Source organism: Procambarus clarkii, chromosome 27 (genome assembly GCF_040958095.1).
Source record: "Procambarus clarkii isolate CNS0578487 chromosome 27, FALCON_Pclarkii_2.0, whole genome shotgun sequence".
NCBI classification, from domain to species: Eukaryota; Metazoa; Arthropoda; class Malacostraca; order Decapoda; family Cambaridae; genus Procambarus; species Procambarus clarkii.
The window spans coordinates 24,894,131-24,911,526 of NC_091176.1; the positions used below are offsets into that span (position 1 = coordinate 24,894,131).

The following is a 17,396-nucleotide window of genomic DNA, read 5'->3' on the forward strand; positions in this document are numbered from 1 at the left end:
CCTGATAATTCCAATACAGTATTTCCTAAGTTATAATTATCCAGAAAATATGTTGCAATTTTCATCCATCATTTTTTTAGATTTCCTGAAGGAATCATTTTTCAACACCATGAAGTGATATGATATTGGCCAAGCATGTCCAACTTAACTACCCACATCACACCAATCACACTTTTTATTTATTTATTTATTTATTTATTTATTGATATATATACAGTACCTGTACAAGAGTTCTTACATTCTTGTACGTACAGCCACTAGTACGTGTAGTGTTTCGGGCAAGTCCTTAATCCTATATTCCCTAAAATACGACCCCTGCGAAGAATCGTTTTTACAACCAAGTACCCATTTTACTGTTGAGTTAAACAGAGGCTACAGTTAAGGATTTGCGCCCAGTAAATCCTCCCCGGCCAGGATACGAACCCAGGACAAAGCGCTCGCGGAAGGCCAGGCGAGCGTCTTATCACTACGCCATGGAGACTGATAATGTCAGTCTGTAACATTACTGACATCACCTTCAATTATTGTGAAGGTGTAATTACTGTACCTAAGTGTAGTTACAGGATGAGAGCTACATTCATGATGTCCCATCTTCCCAGCATTCTTTATCACATAACACTTTGAAAACTACTGACGGTTTTGGCTTCCACCACCATCTTATTTAACTTGTTCCAACTGTCTACCATTTTTTTTTTTTTTTTTGTGAAAGTGAATTTCTTAGTGTTTCTTTGGCAGCTTTGCTTAGCTAGCTTAAATCTGTGACCTCTTGTTCTTGAAGTGCCAGGTCTCAGGAATTCTTCCTTATCATTTTGTTGATTCATGTTACTATTTTGTATGCAGTGATCATATTGCCTCGTATGGTCTCTGATACAGCCTGTTCTCCAACAATTCATGGTACTTGTACAACAGTTCCATGAAATTCTTCAGATGAATTATGTATTTTTTAAGCACTTTCATGTACAGTATGTTATTACAGTATTGTATTAATCAGCCCTGAAAATCAGTCTCGCCATCTGATGGGAAACGCCCATTAAGTATCAATAGCAAGGAACCAAATTTGGAATAGCTTATACATACTGTATTTTCAAATTAAGATTTTGTTGTAAAATCCCATTTCATGTAACTCTTGAAATACTGTATAAGAAAATGTAAATCTGTGATTACTGTAAAAAAAATTTCACACTATCCTATTGACTTAATTTATAGTGACTGCTCTCCTGTGTTTCAGTGTGTAGTGAACTGGGAGACTTGCCATCATGAAGGCCACCTTTACTACTGTGGACTTGCTGGCCATTGTGGCAGAACTCAAGGAAAGGTAGGTATGCCAACTGAAGTGTTACTCTAAACGGAACACAAACAAGTGTTTCGTGAAGATTAAAGCTTTGTGAAACACGAACATTGAAGTGTTTCAACACACAATGTTGTCATGTTGACCATTGACACACGAAGTGTCATCGGAGAGCGAAATTGTTCCAATGGTACTAAAACACATCATTGGCACCATGACAGTAACGTTCCAATGATGCAATGCCAGTCATGGCACTATGACAGTAACGTTCCAATGATGCAATGCCAGTCAAAATATTTATGAAATCTTCATTATTGTGTGGACAGAGCATATTTCGGCCATTAGTGAACTGACCAGAGAGCTTCCAGCTTGCTCATTAGGCCTCACTTGAGACAAACACAGCATTTGTATATTCATTGCTGTTGCACAAAATCTCAGGCTTTGAACATGTATAATGAATCAACTTAGTTTCTATGATAGAGCCACAGAGATTTTATTGGAAAAAGATAGTTGGGTTAACTATATTCATCTGGAGCTTAAAAAAAAAAAAAAAAAGCTTTTGGCAGTCCAACATAAGAGATTGTTCTGGAAACTGGAACATACAGGAGGAGTGACAGGGAGGCTTCTAACGTGGATGAAAAATGTTCTAACCAACAGAAAAATGTGGGCAGTAATCAAAGGCAATGCATCAGATTGGAGAAATGTCACAAGTGGAGTGCCACTGGGTTAAGTTCTTGCACCAGTAATGTTCATTACAGTATCTTCATAAACACCCTTCCAGAAGAAATACAGAATTATATAAACATGTTTGCTGATGATGCTAAGATACTAGGAAAGATAAGAAACTTAGACAATTGTCATGCCCTTCAAAAAGATTTGAACAAAAAATCAGTGTATGGAGCACCTCTAGGCAAATGGAATTTAATGTGAATAATTTTACATGTTATGGAATATGAAATAGGAGAAAATAGACCATATATAACATATAACTTACTTGAAAGAACTTTAACAAATTCTGATAATGATAGAGATCTAGGGGTGGTTCTAGATAGAAAACTGTCACCTGAGGACTACATAAAGAACCTTGTGTGAGGAGCCTATGCTATGCCTTCCAATTTCAGAATTGCTTTTAAATACATGGATGGTGAAATAATAAAGAAATTGTTCACAACTTTTGTTAAACCATAGTTGGAATATGCAGCAGTTGTATGGTGCACATATCTTGAGAAGAACATCAACAAACTGGAAAAGGTGCGAAGACATATAACTAAATGGCTTACAGAAAACTGCACTGGTAATTACAGTACAAAGTTCAAATGATTTGAAACAATTCCAGTGTGAACGCATGCTCAGACATATTGGAAATCTTGTGTAATTACCTAAGTAATTACCTAAGTGTAGTTACAGGATGAGAGCTACGCTCGTGGTGTCCCGTCTTCCCAGCGCTCTTTGTCATATAACGCTTTGAAACTACTGACGGTCTTGGCCTCCACCACCTTCTCACTTAACTTGTTCCAACCGTCTACCACTCTATTTGCGAAGGTGAATTTTCTTATATTTCTTCGGCATCTGTGTTTAGCTAGTTTAAATCTATGACCTCTTGTTCTTGAAGTTCCAGGTCTCAGGAAGTCTTCCCTGTCGATTTTGTCAATTCCTGTTACTATTTTGTATGTAGTGATCATATCACCTCTTTTTCTTCTGTCTTCTAGTTTTGGCATATTTAATGCTTCTAACCTCTCCTCGTAGCTCTTGCCCTTCAGTTCTGGGAGCCACTTAGTAGCATGTCTTTGCACCTTTTCCAGTTTGTTGATGTGCTTCTTAACACTTTCGCGCTTTCCGCAAAGGTCACTCAGCCAACCGAATGTGCGCGCAGCGTTTTTATCGCTTAAGCGTAAAAACAAAAATGTGTATACTCTTTTTACTCTTCTGACCTTAGTTCTCATGCTACGTATTTCATTTTGGTACCAACGTGTTCGCAATAAAATTCTCTAGAAGAATATCAGTAAAAAAAGTCACGAAACGTATAGGGATACCAGCACCAAATAAATAACTACGAAGATGACTCGCCGTGAGCGCCCATCAGCAACAAAATGTTTTTACTCTTGGGATTGTAATCACCTCCACACTTATTCTACAGCGTTAATTTTGGTATCAATGGACTCGCAATGAAATTCCCAACACGGTGATATGAATATAAGCGTAGAATAATGATGCGGCCCGCCCGCAAGAGTGTGGGAAGTTGTGAAATTGTTACCCGGTATCGGTGACGGGACGACGCACGGCGCTTTGAAAGTTTATACTTATTTCACTCTCATGACATTAATTTTCTATGTACGTCATTCATTTTTGTGTCAATGTGTTCGCAATAGAATGTTCTATGTGCCCATAGGTAAAAAATATCAACAAAGCGTAAGTTAGAATAGCGCCAAATATAAAACAACGCTGGAACATATCAGTGAGCGTCAAACACACACGAAATGTTTTTACTTTTGTTATGTTTGTCAAGTTTATACTTGTTGCACACAGTTATTTTTGGTTGTATATTGATCGGAATAAAATTCCCTAAACAGACATATGCATATAATACATGATATGGGGGAAGCATTACCAGTATAAACGGCTAAAGTCACCCACCTGCAACCCGTTTGGGACAAAATACCATTTGATCGAAGTTATCCACACCTTTCATGAACTTATTGTACCATGCAGCCTAGTGGTGAGAAAGAGAGCCTCATAGCGCGCAGTTTGAAACAAACCCAAAGTAAATCGGATAGAAATTGAATTTTATACAAATATTTTAAAAGAGGACTCAACTTTATGTCCACTATGCGTTAGCGTTAGACGAAACGGGACGCGCCGGCGCGTCCAGATAGCGCGAAAGTGTTAAGATATGGGCACCACACAACAGCTGCATATTCTAGCTTTGGCCTAACAAAAGTCATGAACAATTTCTTTAGTATATCGCCATCCATGTATTTAAATGCAATTCTGAAGTTAGAAAGCATAGCATAGGCTCCTTGCACAATATTCTTTATGTGGTCCTCAGGTGATAGTTTTCTATCTAGAACCACTCCTAGATCTCTTTCTTTATCAGAATTCTTTAAAGATTTCTCACATAATATATAGGTTGTGTGGGGTCTATGTTCTCCTATTCCACATTCCATAACATGACATTTATTAACATTAAATTCCATTTGCCAAGTGGTGCTCCATATACTTATTTTGTCCAGGTCTTTTTGAAGGGCATGACAGTCATCTAAATTTCTTATCCTTCCTATTATCTTAGCATCATCAGCAAACATGTTCATATAATTCTGCATACCAACTGGTAGATCATTTATGTACACAATAAACATCACTGGTGCAAGAACTGAACCCTGTGGTACTCCACTTGTGACATTTCTCCATTCTGATACATTGCCTCTGATTACTGCCCTCATTTTTCTATCAGTCAGAAAATTTTTCATCCATGATAGAAGCTTACCTGTCACCCCTCCAATATTTTCCAGTTTCCAGAACAACCTCTTATGTGGAACTCTGTCGAAAGCCTTTTTTAGGTCCAGATAGATGCAGTCAACCCAACCATCTCTTTCCTGTAATATCTCTGTGGCTCGATCATAGAAACTGAGTAAATTCGATACACAGGATCTTCCAGATCGAAAACCATACTGTCTGTCTGATATTATATCATTTCTCTCTAGGTGTTCTACCCATTTAGTTTTGATTAGTTTTTCCAATACTTTCACTATTACACTTGTCAATGATACAGGTCTATAATTGAGGGGGTCTTCCCTGCTGCCACTTTTGTAGATTGGAACTATGTTAGCCTGTTTCCACCCGTCTGCTACGATTCCTGTACACAGGGATGCCTGAAAGATCAGGTGAAGTGGAATGCTGAGCTCAGATGCACATTCTCTCAGAACCCATGGTGAAACGCCATCTGGGCCAGCTGCTTTGTTCTTACCGAGCTCCTTGAGCATTTTTTCCACTTCGTCTCTAGACACCTCTATGTGTTCTATGTTGTTCTCTGGAATTCTTATTGTATCTGGTTCCCTAAAGATTTCATTTTGTACAAACACACTTTGGAACTTTTCGTTTAGTGTTTCACACATTTCCTTTTCATCTTCCGTGAATCTATTTCCCATTTTCAACCTCTGAATATTATCCTTTACCTGCAATTTGTTGTTTATGAATTTATAGAATAGACCTGGTTCTGTTTTACATTTGTCCGCAATCCCTTTTTCAAAATTTCTTTCTGCCTCTCTCCTCACTGCCGTGTAGTTGTTTCTCGCATCTTTGTATCGCTGGTATGTTTGGGGGTTCGGCCTCTTCCTGTATTGATTCCATTTTTGTGTCTTTCGGTCTCTAGCCCTCTCGCAATTTCTATTGAACCAATCCTGTTTCCTAGTTCTGCATCTCTGTTTTGGTATAAATTTTTTTGTGCCTTTATCATATATTTCACAAAACTTGCCATACATCTCATTCACTTCCTTGCCTAGCATCAAGTCTGTCCAATTATACTCACTAAAAAAATTTCTAAGGTCACCATAATGTCCTCTCCTGAAGTCTGGTTTTTCAACTGCTTCAACCTCCTTATTTTCTTCCAGCTTATAACGCATTGCATACTTTATTCCCAAAAAGACATGGTCACTTTTACCCAAGGGAGGAAGGTACTGAATGTCAAATATCTCTTCCTCCTTCCTGGTAAATATCAAATCTAGCATGGAGGGAACGTCCCCTTCCCTCATCCTCGTAGCTTGTTTAACATGTTGATACAAGAATGTTTCCAGGATGAGGTCTACAAATTTACAGGTCCAAAAATCTTCTGTTTTAGCTTCATATGCTTCCCAGTCTATGGATTTCAAGTTGAAGTCACCGACTATCAACAGTCGTGATCTATCGTTATCCGCTCTCGCTATAATCTCTCTCATTATTGTTATAAGACCTTCACGTTTACTATCTAGCTCCTCCTTTGACCATGTGCTGCTTGGCGGTGGACTATATGCATTTATCATCATTAGTTTATCATCCTCATAGCAGATCTCTAGTGCTATTATGTCAACTTCTTGTGGATTGGCAGTCATTATTTCCTTCACCTTCACCTTTGTGAGTGACAAAAGAAGGGAGGGCTGCTTGGCATGCATTTTGGCATGTGAAAAATTGCCATTCTGTTACCTTTTTATACTACTGAGAAGGCAGGAAGCGCCCAGCTATTACGACTATATATCACTTGGAAAAGATATGGATTTGGGATGGGATGGGACTAAGGAATGGTTCCCAACCATTTGGATGGTCGGGAATTGAACGCCAACCTGCACAAAGCAAGACTGTCGCTCAGCCATTCAGCCCAAGTGGTTGGGCACTTGGACTGGACAAGGAGGAAGTATTTAAAGTCTCAAATGGTAGGTAATACCCATAGGCTTTACTTCTGATGTACTATATAATAGTATCCCGACTGCCTTGTGATAAAAATCCCACTGGCTCATAAATATTTAGCCAAACGTGGAAGATACATTTTTTCATCTTACTGTCAATTAGTTAAGGTGACACCTGACCCAGGGATGAGTTTGACTTGTACAATTTTTGTCCTTTGCACTTAGTGGGACATTTTGCTCTTACTGGCTGCTTCATCCTTACTAGAGTACTCAAGTGAAAATCACCAGACTGTCTTTATAACATTTCTCTTGTTTCATATAACTGCATCAGGTAAGTGGTGATAATTTAGTGGTACATTTAAGTGATAAATTTTTCCTGCAAACATATTATGATAAGTTTATTCTTCATTACAGGGTCATTGGGATGAGGGTTGTGCAGATTTATGATGTTGACTCCAAAACGTATTTGATAAAACTTCAAAAGCCTGATCAGAAGTGTATGTTGCTAGCAGAATCAGGTGCTCGCTTACACACCACTGAATATGAATGGCCCAAGAACCCAGCACCTTCAGGCTTTTCTATGAAGGTTTGTTCATTGTATATTCGGTAGCACAAGGTTATTGTGGATACTGTCAAACATAAGTACAGTGCTGTATTGTTTTATCAACACTTCAAGCACTTGGTGATTTATCCTCTGTATTTAGTTTATACATTTTAGTATCCTTTATATGTTTTATATTAAACTCTACAAATACTAGCCACAATTTGATAGAACATTTGTAATGGAATAAATAGTACTTTGTTGAAATTATTTATAAGTAAAGCAGTTTTTTAATTGTGCTCTTTGCACATTATAATTGAGAGTATTTATTAATGTTTTCATTTATTTAAATCTCTTTCAGCTAAGGAAACATCTTCGCAATAAACGGCTTGAGGCTGTGAACCAGCTCGGTGTTGATCGTATTGTTGACTTGACATTTGGGTCTGGGGAGGCAGAACACCATGTCATATTGGAGCTTTATGACCGTGGCAATATTGTATTAACTGATAACTCGTATACCATTCTAAATATTCTCCGTCCACGAAAGGAAGGGGAAGATGTTAGGTAGGTCTGTAGAAGTTAATGATTACAGTACCAGTAAACATGATTCTCTAAGTTAAACCATGGGGTCATACTAAGAAGGGGCTTATACTGACCCACAACTGATTTTAGGTCTACACATTACAATCCATTTCACTAGCTTAAATATAAGTGTAAATATATTACAAATTTGATGCAACATTTTTTTTAAACAAGCTATTTAAAAGGTTTATGTACGTATATTTTGTAATAATTCCCTAATTGAGATCATTAACGTGTTTGGTGCCAGGTCCATAAAAATGTTTATCATATCCTAGTTATTTCAAATGTACAGTACTGGCATCCATGTATAACTTTATTTACCAGTGATAATGAGCACGTAATTTATTAATTTATACGCAGATAGCAAAAATTACCATGCACGTAGAATATAGCTGGTTATAAATCTGTCATATATTGGTAACTGGTCAAACTAGTTAATAATCTGAAATGTTAAGTTTAGATTACACACTAAAGTATTGACTACACCCTAAGCAGTTAAAATTTTTTAGACATTCTCAGGAAAGGAATACTGATGCTAAGTTTTTTTGCTTCCTGAAAAGATAACCTTTTATTTCAGATTTGCTGTGCACGAGACATATCCTGCAAATCAACCACGGATGCCCAAAGCTCCTCTATCATTAGAAGACCTAAAGAATGCGTTATCTTCTGCTAAAGAAAATCTAACTTTGAGAAAGATACTCAATCCTTTATTAGGTTTGTATAATAATTTTTTAACCCTTACATTGCTCCAGTCGCTTGAGAACAAACAGCGCATGTGCTCAAATTGCCTTGATATGTTTGACCCGTCTGCTCAAATCACCTTAAGATGATTTAAGGTGCCCCATTTTATTTAAAAGCTCCACCCATTCTAGGAGAATGCCATTTGACACTTAAGACCCCTGTTGATCATTTGTCATATTTTGAAATAATCCTGAGTTCCTTAGTTTCCTCTCAGGGCAGTAGTAAAACAGTATGGACTATGTCCATCATCATCCAGTGTCTGAATCTACAGGGATGCCGTGCTGGTAACCATTGAACTTTAACAACAGCAAATGAGTGATTTCCATATATATATATATATGTGTGTGTGTGTGTGTGTGCACGCACACACACACACACACACACACACACATGTATGGAAGCATGTATGGAAGCGAAGAAACTGAACAAAAGGGCGTGGAGGAACTTCCGGAATAACAGAACACCAGAAAGCAGAGAGAGATACCAGAGAACCAGGAATGAGTACGTCAGGGTGAGAAGAGAAGCAGAGAAAAGTTTTGAAAATGATATAGTAAACAAAGCCAAGACCGAACCAAAGCTACTCCACAGTCACATCAGAAGGAAAACAACAGTGAAAGAACAGGTATTGAAACTTCGAACAGGCGAGGACAGGTATACAGAGAATGACAGAGAGGTGTGTGAAGAACTCAACAAGAGGTTCCAGGAGGTCTTCACAATAGAACAAGGTGAGGTCACTGTGCTAGGAGAAAGAGAGGTAAACCAGGCGGCCTTGGAAGAGTTCGAAATTACGAGAGAGGAGATCAAGAGACACCTGCTGGATCTGGATGTTAGAAAGGCTGTTGGTCCAGATGGGATCTCACCATGGATACTGAAAGAGTGTGCAGAGGCACTTTGCTTGCCACTCTCCATAGTGTATAGTAAGTCACTGGAGACGGGAGACCTACCAGAAATATGGAAGACGGCGAATGTGGTCCCAATATACAAAAAGGGCGACAGGCAAGAGGCACTGAACTACAGGCCAGTGTCCTTGACTTGTATACCATGCAAGGTGATGGAGAAGATCGTAAGAAAAAACCTGGTAACACATCTGGAGAGAAGGGACTTCGTGACAAATCGCCAACATGGGTTCAGGGAGGGTAAATCTTGCCTTACAGGCTTGATAGAATTCTACGATCAGGTGACAAAGATTAAGCAAGAAAGAGAGGGCTGGGCGGACTGCATTTTCTTGGATTGTCGGAAAGCCTTTGACACAGTACCGCATAAGAGGCTGGTACATAAGCTGGAGAGACAGGCAGGTGTAGCTGGTAAGGTGCTCCAGTGGATAAGGGAGTATCTAAGCAATAGGAAGCAGAGAGTTACGGTGAGGGGTGAGACCTCTGATTGGCGTGAAGTCACCAGTGGAGTTCCACAGGGCTCTGTACTCGGTCCTATCTTGTTTCTGATATATGTAAATGATCTCCCAGAGGGTATCGATTCATTTCTCTCAATGTTTGCGGACGATGCTAAAATTATGAGAAGGATTAAAACAGAAGAGGACTGTTTGAGGCTTCAAGAAGACCTAGACAAGCTGAAGGAATGGTCGAACAAATGGTTGTTAGAGTTTAACCCAACCAAATGTAATGTAATGAAGATAGGTGTAGGGAGCAGGAGGCCGGATACAAGGCATCATCTGGGAGAGGAAATTCTTCAGGAGTCAGAGAAGGAAAAAGACTTGGGGGTTGATATCACGCCAGACCTGTCTCCTGCAGCACATATCAAGCGGATAACATCAGCGGCATATGCCAGGCTGGCCAACATACGAACGGCATTCAGAAACTTGTGTAAAGAATCATTCAGAACTTTGTATACCACATATGTCAGGCCAATCCTGGAGTATGCAGCCCCATCATGGAGTCCATATCTAGTCAAGGATAAGACTAAACTGGAAAAGGTTCAAAGGTTTGCCACCAGACTACTACCCGAGCTGAGAGGTATGAGCTACGAGGAGAGACTACGGGAATTAAACCTCACTTCGCTGGAAGACAGAAGAGTTAGGGGGACATGATCACCACATTCAAGATTCTGAAGGGAATTGATAAGGTAGATAAAGACAGTCTATTTAACACAAGGGAAACACGTACAAGGGGACACAGGTGGAAACCGAGTGCCCAAATGAGCCACAGAGATATTAGAAAGAACTTTTTTAGTGTCAGAGTGGTGGACAAATGGAATGCATTAGGAAGTGATGTGGTGGAGGCTGACTCCATACACAGTTTCAAGTGTAGATATGATAGAGCCCAATAGGCTCAGGAATCTGTACACCTGTTGATTGACGGTTGAGAGGCGGGACCAAAGAGCCAGAGCTCAACCCCCGCAAACACAACTAGGTGAGAACAACTAGGTGAGTACACACACACACACACACACAGACAGAGGCAAAATGTGTGCTATTTGTAATTATAAGTTTTAGGCTGTCTTTTTTCTCTTGGGGGTGTATGTGGGAGAAACCGTTTTATCTGTTCAGGCATCAGACATGGCCCCACCTTTGTTGATGTTTGAGCTTGATTCCTCGGCTGCTTTTTCCCATGTTCCCTTCTGAATACTGTTGGAGTCTTCAGATGCATCTTTTTCAAGAGGTCTTCGTTGTCCTGCCTTCCACCTTCTCCAGTTTGGTCAGACTTATTTTGGTTCCTCTTGTTGGATCAGGACCTTGTTTCCTTGATGAACCCAGCCTCTTTTGAGTTTGGGTTGGCTTCATTTTTGTTAGTTGCCCTATGGAGTTCCCGGTTCTTCCTTACTTGTATCTTTTTTAAATCGTGGACCACATTCCCAGGTGTGAGGTCCTCGGTACTGAGTGAGCCACCAAGGCTGGCGCACGTAGCATGAGCTCACAGCATTGCTGTTCAGCTTGTGACCACAGCATCGCCTAAAAATGCCATAAAATATATGTACATGCTATTATTTAGCAATGATAGTATTACAGAAGACCCCTGACTGATGAAAATGACCAGGATGCTGATAATAGCAGGATTGTTGTGATAATTAGCGCTGTAGTGGGAGGAGTAATCTTGGTGAGGAGGGAGGTAGCGTTGTCTGCTGATTCTGACCACCTTTTACTGTCTGGACTAATTATAGCAGCGTAGTTGTTCGCTATGGTGAACAAAACATACAGATACTTATATATAACGTCTGTATATAGTGAACAAAATGTAGATACTTATAACATGTATATATAGTGTAATAACAGCAAAAGAAGTATGGGGAGACACCATTTTAGTGAGGGAGGTGGCGACATCTGCATGATTTATCATGCTGGGTAGGGGGTGGCCACTGTGCTCTTTGGGCACTATACCAGCTTAGATGAACAGTTATGGTGAACAGAACATGTAGATACTTATATATTACATCTGTATATAGTAAATTAAAGTAAGAACAGTATGGTGGGAGGAGGATGGGGGCGAATGAGGAGTCATTGAGGGAGGGAGTGGCGGTGAGAGGCTGACTGGCAGATGTGGTAATTACCTAAGTGTAGTTACAGGATGAGAGCTACGCTCGTGGTGTCCCGTCTTCCCAGCACTCTGTCATATAACGCTTTGAAATTACTGATGATTTTGGCCTCCACCCCTTCTCACCTAACTTGTTCCAACCGTCTACTACTCTGTTTACAAAAGAGAATTTTCTTATATTTCTCCGGCAGCTTTGTTTTGTAAGTTTAAATCTGTGACCTCTTGTTCTTGAAGTTCCAGGTCTCGGAAAATCTTCCCTATCAATTTTATCAATTCCTGTTACTATTTTGTACGTAGCGATCATATCGCCTCTTTTTCTTTTATCTTCTAGTTTTTGCATATTTAATGCCTCTAACCTCTCCTTGTAGCTCTTGTCCTTCAGTTCTGGAAGCCACTTAGTTGCATGTCTTTGCACCATTTCCAGTTTGTTTGTGCGTCTTAAGATATGGGCACCATACAACTGCCTCATATTCCAGCTTTGGTCTAATAAAGGTCGTGAACAATTTTTTTAGCATTTCGCCATCCATATATTTAAAAGCAATTCTGGAGTTAGAAAGTGTAGCATAGGCTTCTCGCACAATGTTCTTAATGTGGTTCTCAGGTGACATTTTTCTATCTAGAACCACCCCTAGATCCCTTTCTTTGTCAGAATTCATTAAGATTTCTCACATAATTTATAGGGTGTGTGGGGTCTATGTTCTCCTATTCCATAATGTGGCATTTATTCACATTAAATTCCATTTGCCAAGTGGTACTCCATTTACTTATTTTGTCCAGGTCTTCTTGAAGTGCATGACAATCTTCTAGGTTTCTTATCTTCCCTATTATTTTAGCATCATCAGCAAACATGTTCTTATAATTCTGTATTCCATCTGGTAGATCGTTTATGTAGACAATGAACATTACCGGTGCATTACCGGTGGTGGCCACACCTCACTGCTTTTTGACTTGCAATATCAACTTAGTGGTTCGTTATGGTGAGCAAAACATGCAGATACGTATATATAACCTGTGTATATAGTGTAAAACCGACAAAGTATTTGTTTATTGTTTTATGAACACAATAATTGAATCAATAATATGCACACCATAATTTTGAGTACAGAGATGATTCACACATTTTATTATATAAATATATCACTCTACACACTATTGAATAATATTACAGCAAAAAAAAAAAAGAAGAAAAATCAATTAGTCATTGAAATATTTAGGTAATTATCTCTTTGTGGCCACTCCTGTCTGACAGCTGGGGCTGAGCAGACCGCCTCGGACGCACTCTGAGTCAGCGCCTCTTTTTGGCCAGACTTCCCCGCCCTATAGCGGGCAAAATAGGCCACTTACGCTTTTTTTATTATTTTTTCCGTGATAAGGGAACACAAATTAACAGGTGTAGAAGAATTTGTTTTTTGTTTTTTTGTTGTGTGCCAATGGCCAAATAGCCCTTAGGAACACAAGAGTTAAAGTTAACTTTTAGAATTGCCTTGGCATACAATAATTACTGATTTTTTTTTTTTTTTTTTTTTTTGTTGTATCACCAAGAATGAGAGAATGACAAATTTTCTATTTACATTTTCCACTTGTATTGCATATTAGCATACAGTATTTGTTAAATCGTAAATTAAATGGAGTATGTATCACTAAACATAAAAAACAGTATATGCAACAGTGTGTGATTTTGTAAATTCTAATCTACCTGACAATTTTCATGATTATAGACTGTGGTGGTGGTGTGCTGGACCATGAACTGCTGGAGGCAGGCTACCCTACTGGTACTAAGCTAGGTCATCCCATGAAAAGTGATGATGACCTTACACAGTTACATAGCGCTGTGATCAGAGCACAGGCTGTTGTTACACAATGGACTACAAGATCGCAACCACAGGTGAGAGGTGTAAACACACACAAATTTAAATATATATGGATGTAAATATTAAATTTTGATTTTTAAATGCACTAATCTGTGAAGAGAGATAAGACCTCATGTTATGTAGATAAGGTTTCATTTCAAACCTGACTAACTGGTTTCATTGTATTTCAGGGCTATATTATTAAGAAAATTGAGCACAGACAAAAAGCAGATGGTAGTACAGAGGAAGTTCCTATTTACCAGGATTTTATGCCGTTTCTTTTTGCCCAGTATGCACAGTCCCCTAATGAACGCTTCCCAACCTTCAATGAAGGCAAGTTACATAATGTATTTTTTTGCATTTAATACATGAATATCATTTGCAGTATTTATGATTAAAGTCTATTGTCTCATTGGTACCTTGTAATTTTATCTTTGGCTTGCTGTATTATAATACATTATATCTTGGTGTTATTGTATTTCAGCCTATACAGTACTTTAACTACCTTTTCTTGTTTTCAAGAAAGGGTGATTTAGGGAAAAGCAGAATATTTGTCATTGTTTCATCATACCTGCAGATGTAAACAATCCAACCATGTAAATATTTGACAAGTTATTTTTGTTAATTGTTTTGTTAATAAGGGGGCCTGGCGGCTGAGTGAACAGCTCTTGAGATTAGTAGTCCCGAGGTTCCAGGTTTGATCCCGGTGGAGGCGGAAACAAACGGGCAGAGTTTCTTTCACCCTGATGCCTCTGTTCCCCTAGCAGTAAATAGGTACCTGGGAGTTAGACAGCTGCTATGGGCTGCTTCCTGGAGATGTGTAACAAAAAGGAGGCCTGGTCGAGGACTGGGACATTAAGCCCCAAAATCATTTCAAGATAACCTCAAGATAACCATCACTTAATCCTTTGGATGGAACCCCATTTTCTTAGAGGGCCTGCTCGCTATTTTCCTCTAGCTAGAGACTAATACCTGTCAAACCTTCAGTATCACACCAGGCTCTTGAAATTCACAAGTGCCTAGCGGGATACACCCCACAAGAAAAGTTCAAGCTACCTTACGTCTGCTTGAGATACGGACAAGTAAGTTGAGTATTCCCCATCACAAAATGGATGCGAGAAACTAACCAAGCTAAGACAGTCGCAATGAAAGGGACACTGTCATGCTGTTCCAAACCATGCCCAATCATAACTAAACCTGCAATGGAACCAACTGGGACTACTGCAAATTGCTATGAAACTTGAACCCTGCCAATTGCAAAAGAACGAGATCCCTGGCCTGAGACCAGCCGACCTGCTGGATACCTCCACCATCCAGTTATTGAGGTAGGCCAAGATACAGATTTCTAAAAAATGAAGATCAGCAGGAAACAGAGCTTATACATCTGCCATAGCATCCAACTCACCTCGCAGCTGGCAAAAATGCAAAGCACAAAAGGACTTGCAAAGCACCTGCCAAGTGCCCACATGCCAGATCAGGGTCTGCAAAAAGGAAGGCATCAAGCTCCTTAGAAAATGAGCAACTCAATAATACCTGAAACACAGACCCCACCTGATGTCACTTGAGTGTCCAGGAATAAGGAAAGAGTTAAGAAAAAGGTGAAAGGTAAGAATAAGAGAATCAAGTATAGTAAAGGTAAGAAGTAAGGAAAAAAGAATAGGAAATGGTATAAATATGAACAAGTTAGAAAACGTTAGGAAAAATAAATAAATAAAAACTGTAAGAGACCAAATGGTAGAGGAGAAAAAACAGTAAAGTAAGAGACAAAGGAAAGAGAGGCTATGGCAGATAAGGAAAACCCCAACCACAAGGGGGTTTTCCAGGGTCATTGCTCCCTGAAACCTCTCTGAAGGGGCCAGGTTCTGGCACTGGTCCCTGGTAGGTCTGAACTCCTTAGCTAATGTCCTGGTCTAACATAACATACATTAGCCCGATAAGCTCCAGGGAGCCTCTGGGGCTCACCCAGAAAATGGTGTTTCATTACATTCAATTCTGGTTTTTTGTATAAGAATAGTAACAAATATAAAGAGTGAAATAATAAATATAGCCTCTTTTGGTGATGTAACAAAATTGTGAACATGGAAGTGGGGATAAAAAGATTTTATAATCATTAGTGTTTTCTCCTTTCTGCACAGCCTGTGATGAATACTTCTCAAAAATGGAGGCTGGTAAGATTGACCACAAAGCAGTGCAGAAGGAGAAGGAGGCACTTAAAAAGCTAGAAAATGTGAAACGTGACCATGAACGGCGACTTCAAGACCTCAGTGACACGCAGAAGACAAATGAATTGCATGGCCATATGATAGGTATGCTACTGTTGATTTTTAGGCATTTCTTATAACTGTTAATTACAGTTAATGTAATTATGTACAGTAAAGTATCCTTTTCTTCCAGTGTCACAAAACTGAATATCTCAGTACAGGGTGTCCCTAACTTTAAATAACATTGTGTCTGTAAAACCATTCACAAATCATTTGTTTGGTATTTGAAAACATCCATAACTATAAGAGAGAAATAGGAAAGGAGCTAAAATGTTTGACTGTTCAAGTCTTCGTCAGCAACTAGACTCGACTGGAGGAGCAGAGCCACATTCATGACCTGACCACCAGGCGGTCAAATCCAAAGAGGAAACTGGTCACCACAACAATGGGACAGGGAGTAGTGTTGGATAGAATGAGAAAACAATTCAGAAAGAAGAGGTAGGGGAGATAATTATAAATTTATAATGAAAGACAAACTAGATCAAAAAGCATCCAAAAATACATAATATGAATCTGATTGGTGGAACAAGGCATAAGAATAGTTTAAAGTGAATGAAAACAATCTAGATGTAATACTTAAGATGTGAACTATGGATCAAAATACCCACCTGTTTTTCCATTCTCTCATTTATTTAATTTGAATGAAATCCTGGATGAATTGTAGAGCATTGCATTATGTCGGAAGAAAAGCTAAAATTTTGGTCTTCTAGGGCAAATTGGGTATGATTATTAATCATCCATAGAAAACAGACAAATAGAACCTAAGAAATACCAAGGGAGAATAGTAATTCGTGGCAAGTGGAGAAAAAATTATCCTATCATGAGGATAATATGATAGGATATTATCCTATCGGTGCGAACACCAGTAGGATAATCGGCCCTGAATACTAAAGTACCCAGTATTCAGGGCTGCAGAAAATTATAGAATTAAATAAACGGCGTAAATATCAAAATATAACGAAAGAGAAACTATTCCAAGAAGCCTAAAAACATACATACCAGTAATATCCATCTAATGGGCAGAACAGGGCATAAGGGTAGTTTAAAGTGACATGAACTATTGATAAAAATAACCAATTGTGTTTTCATTCTCTTGTTTTTTAATTTTAATGAAATCCCGGATGAATTGTTTAGCAACACATCGTGTAGGGAGAAAAACTAAACTTTCTGGATCATAATACAAACAAGTACTGTACCATTATTAGACATCCATAGAAAATGTACAACTTGATCCAATGATATGCTAAAGGAGAATCATCACGAGCCGCCAGTA

The 17,396-nt window shown here is 39.0% G+C and overlaps 1 protein-coding gene across 5 annotated transcripts in view; it reads left to right on the forward strand.

The window, feature by feature from the left end:
* Clbn (Nuclear export mediator factor NEMF homolog Clbn) overlaps positions 1–17,396 on the forward strand; it is a 67,839-nt gene that overhangs the window by 1,433 nt on the left and 49,010 nt on the right. For all 5 annotated transcript variants that reach the window (XM_069332447.1, XM_045749165.2, XM_045749166.2 and 2 more), the window contains exons 2-8: positions 1,229–1,315; positions 7,078–7,249; positions 7,566–7,768; positions 8,364–8,500; positions 13,731–13,897; positions 14,054–14,195; positions 15,998–16,168. In XM_069332447.1, coding sequence (XP_069188548.1) covers positions 1,257–1,315; positions 7,078–7,249; positions 7,566–7,768; positions 8,364–8,500; positions 13,731–13,897; positions 14,054–14,195; positions 15,998–16,168 — 1,051 coding nt within the window. In that variant the 5' untranslated portion in view covers positions 1,229–1,256. The remainder of the gene's footprint in view (positions 1–1,228; positions 1,316–7,077; positions 7,250–7,565; positions 7,769–8,363; positions 8,501–13,730; positions 13,898–14,053; positions 14,196–15,997; positions 16,169–17,396) is intronic.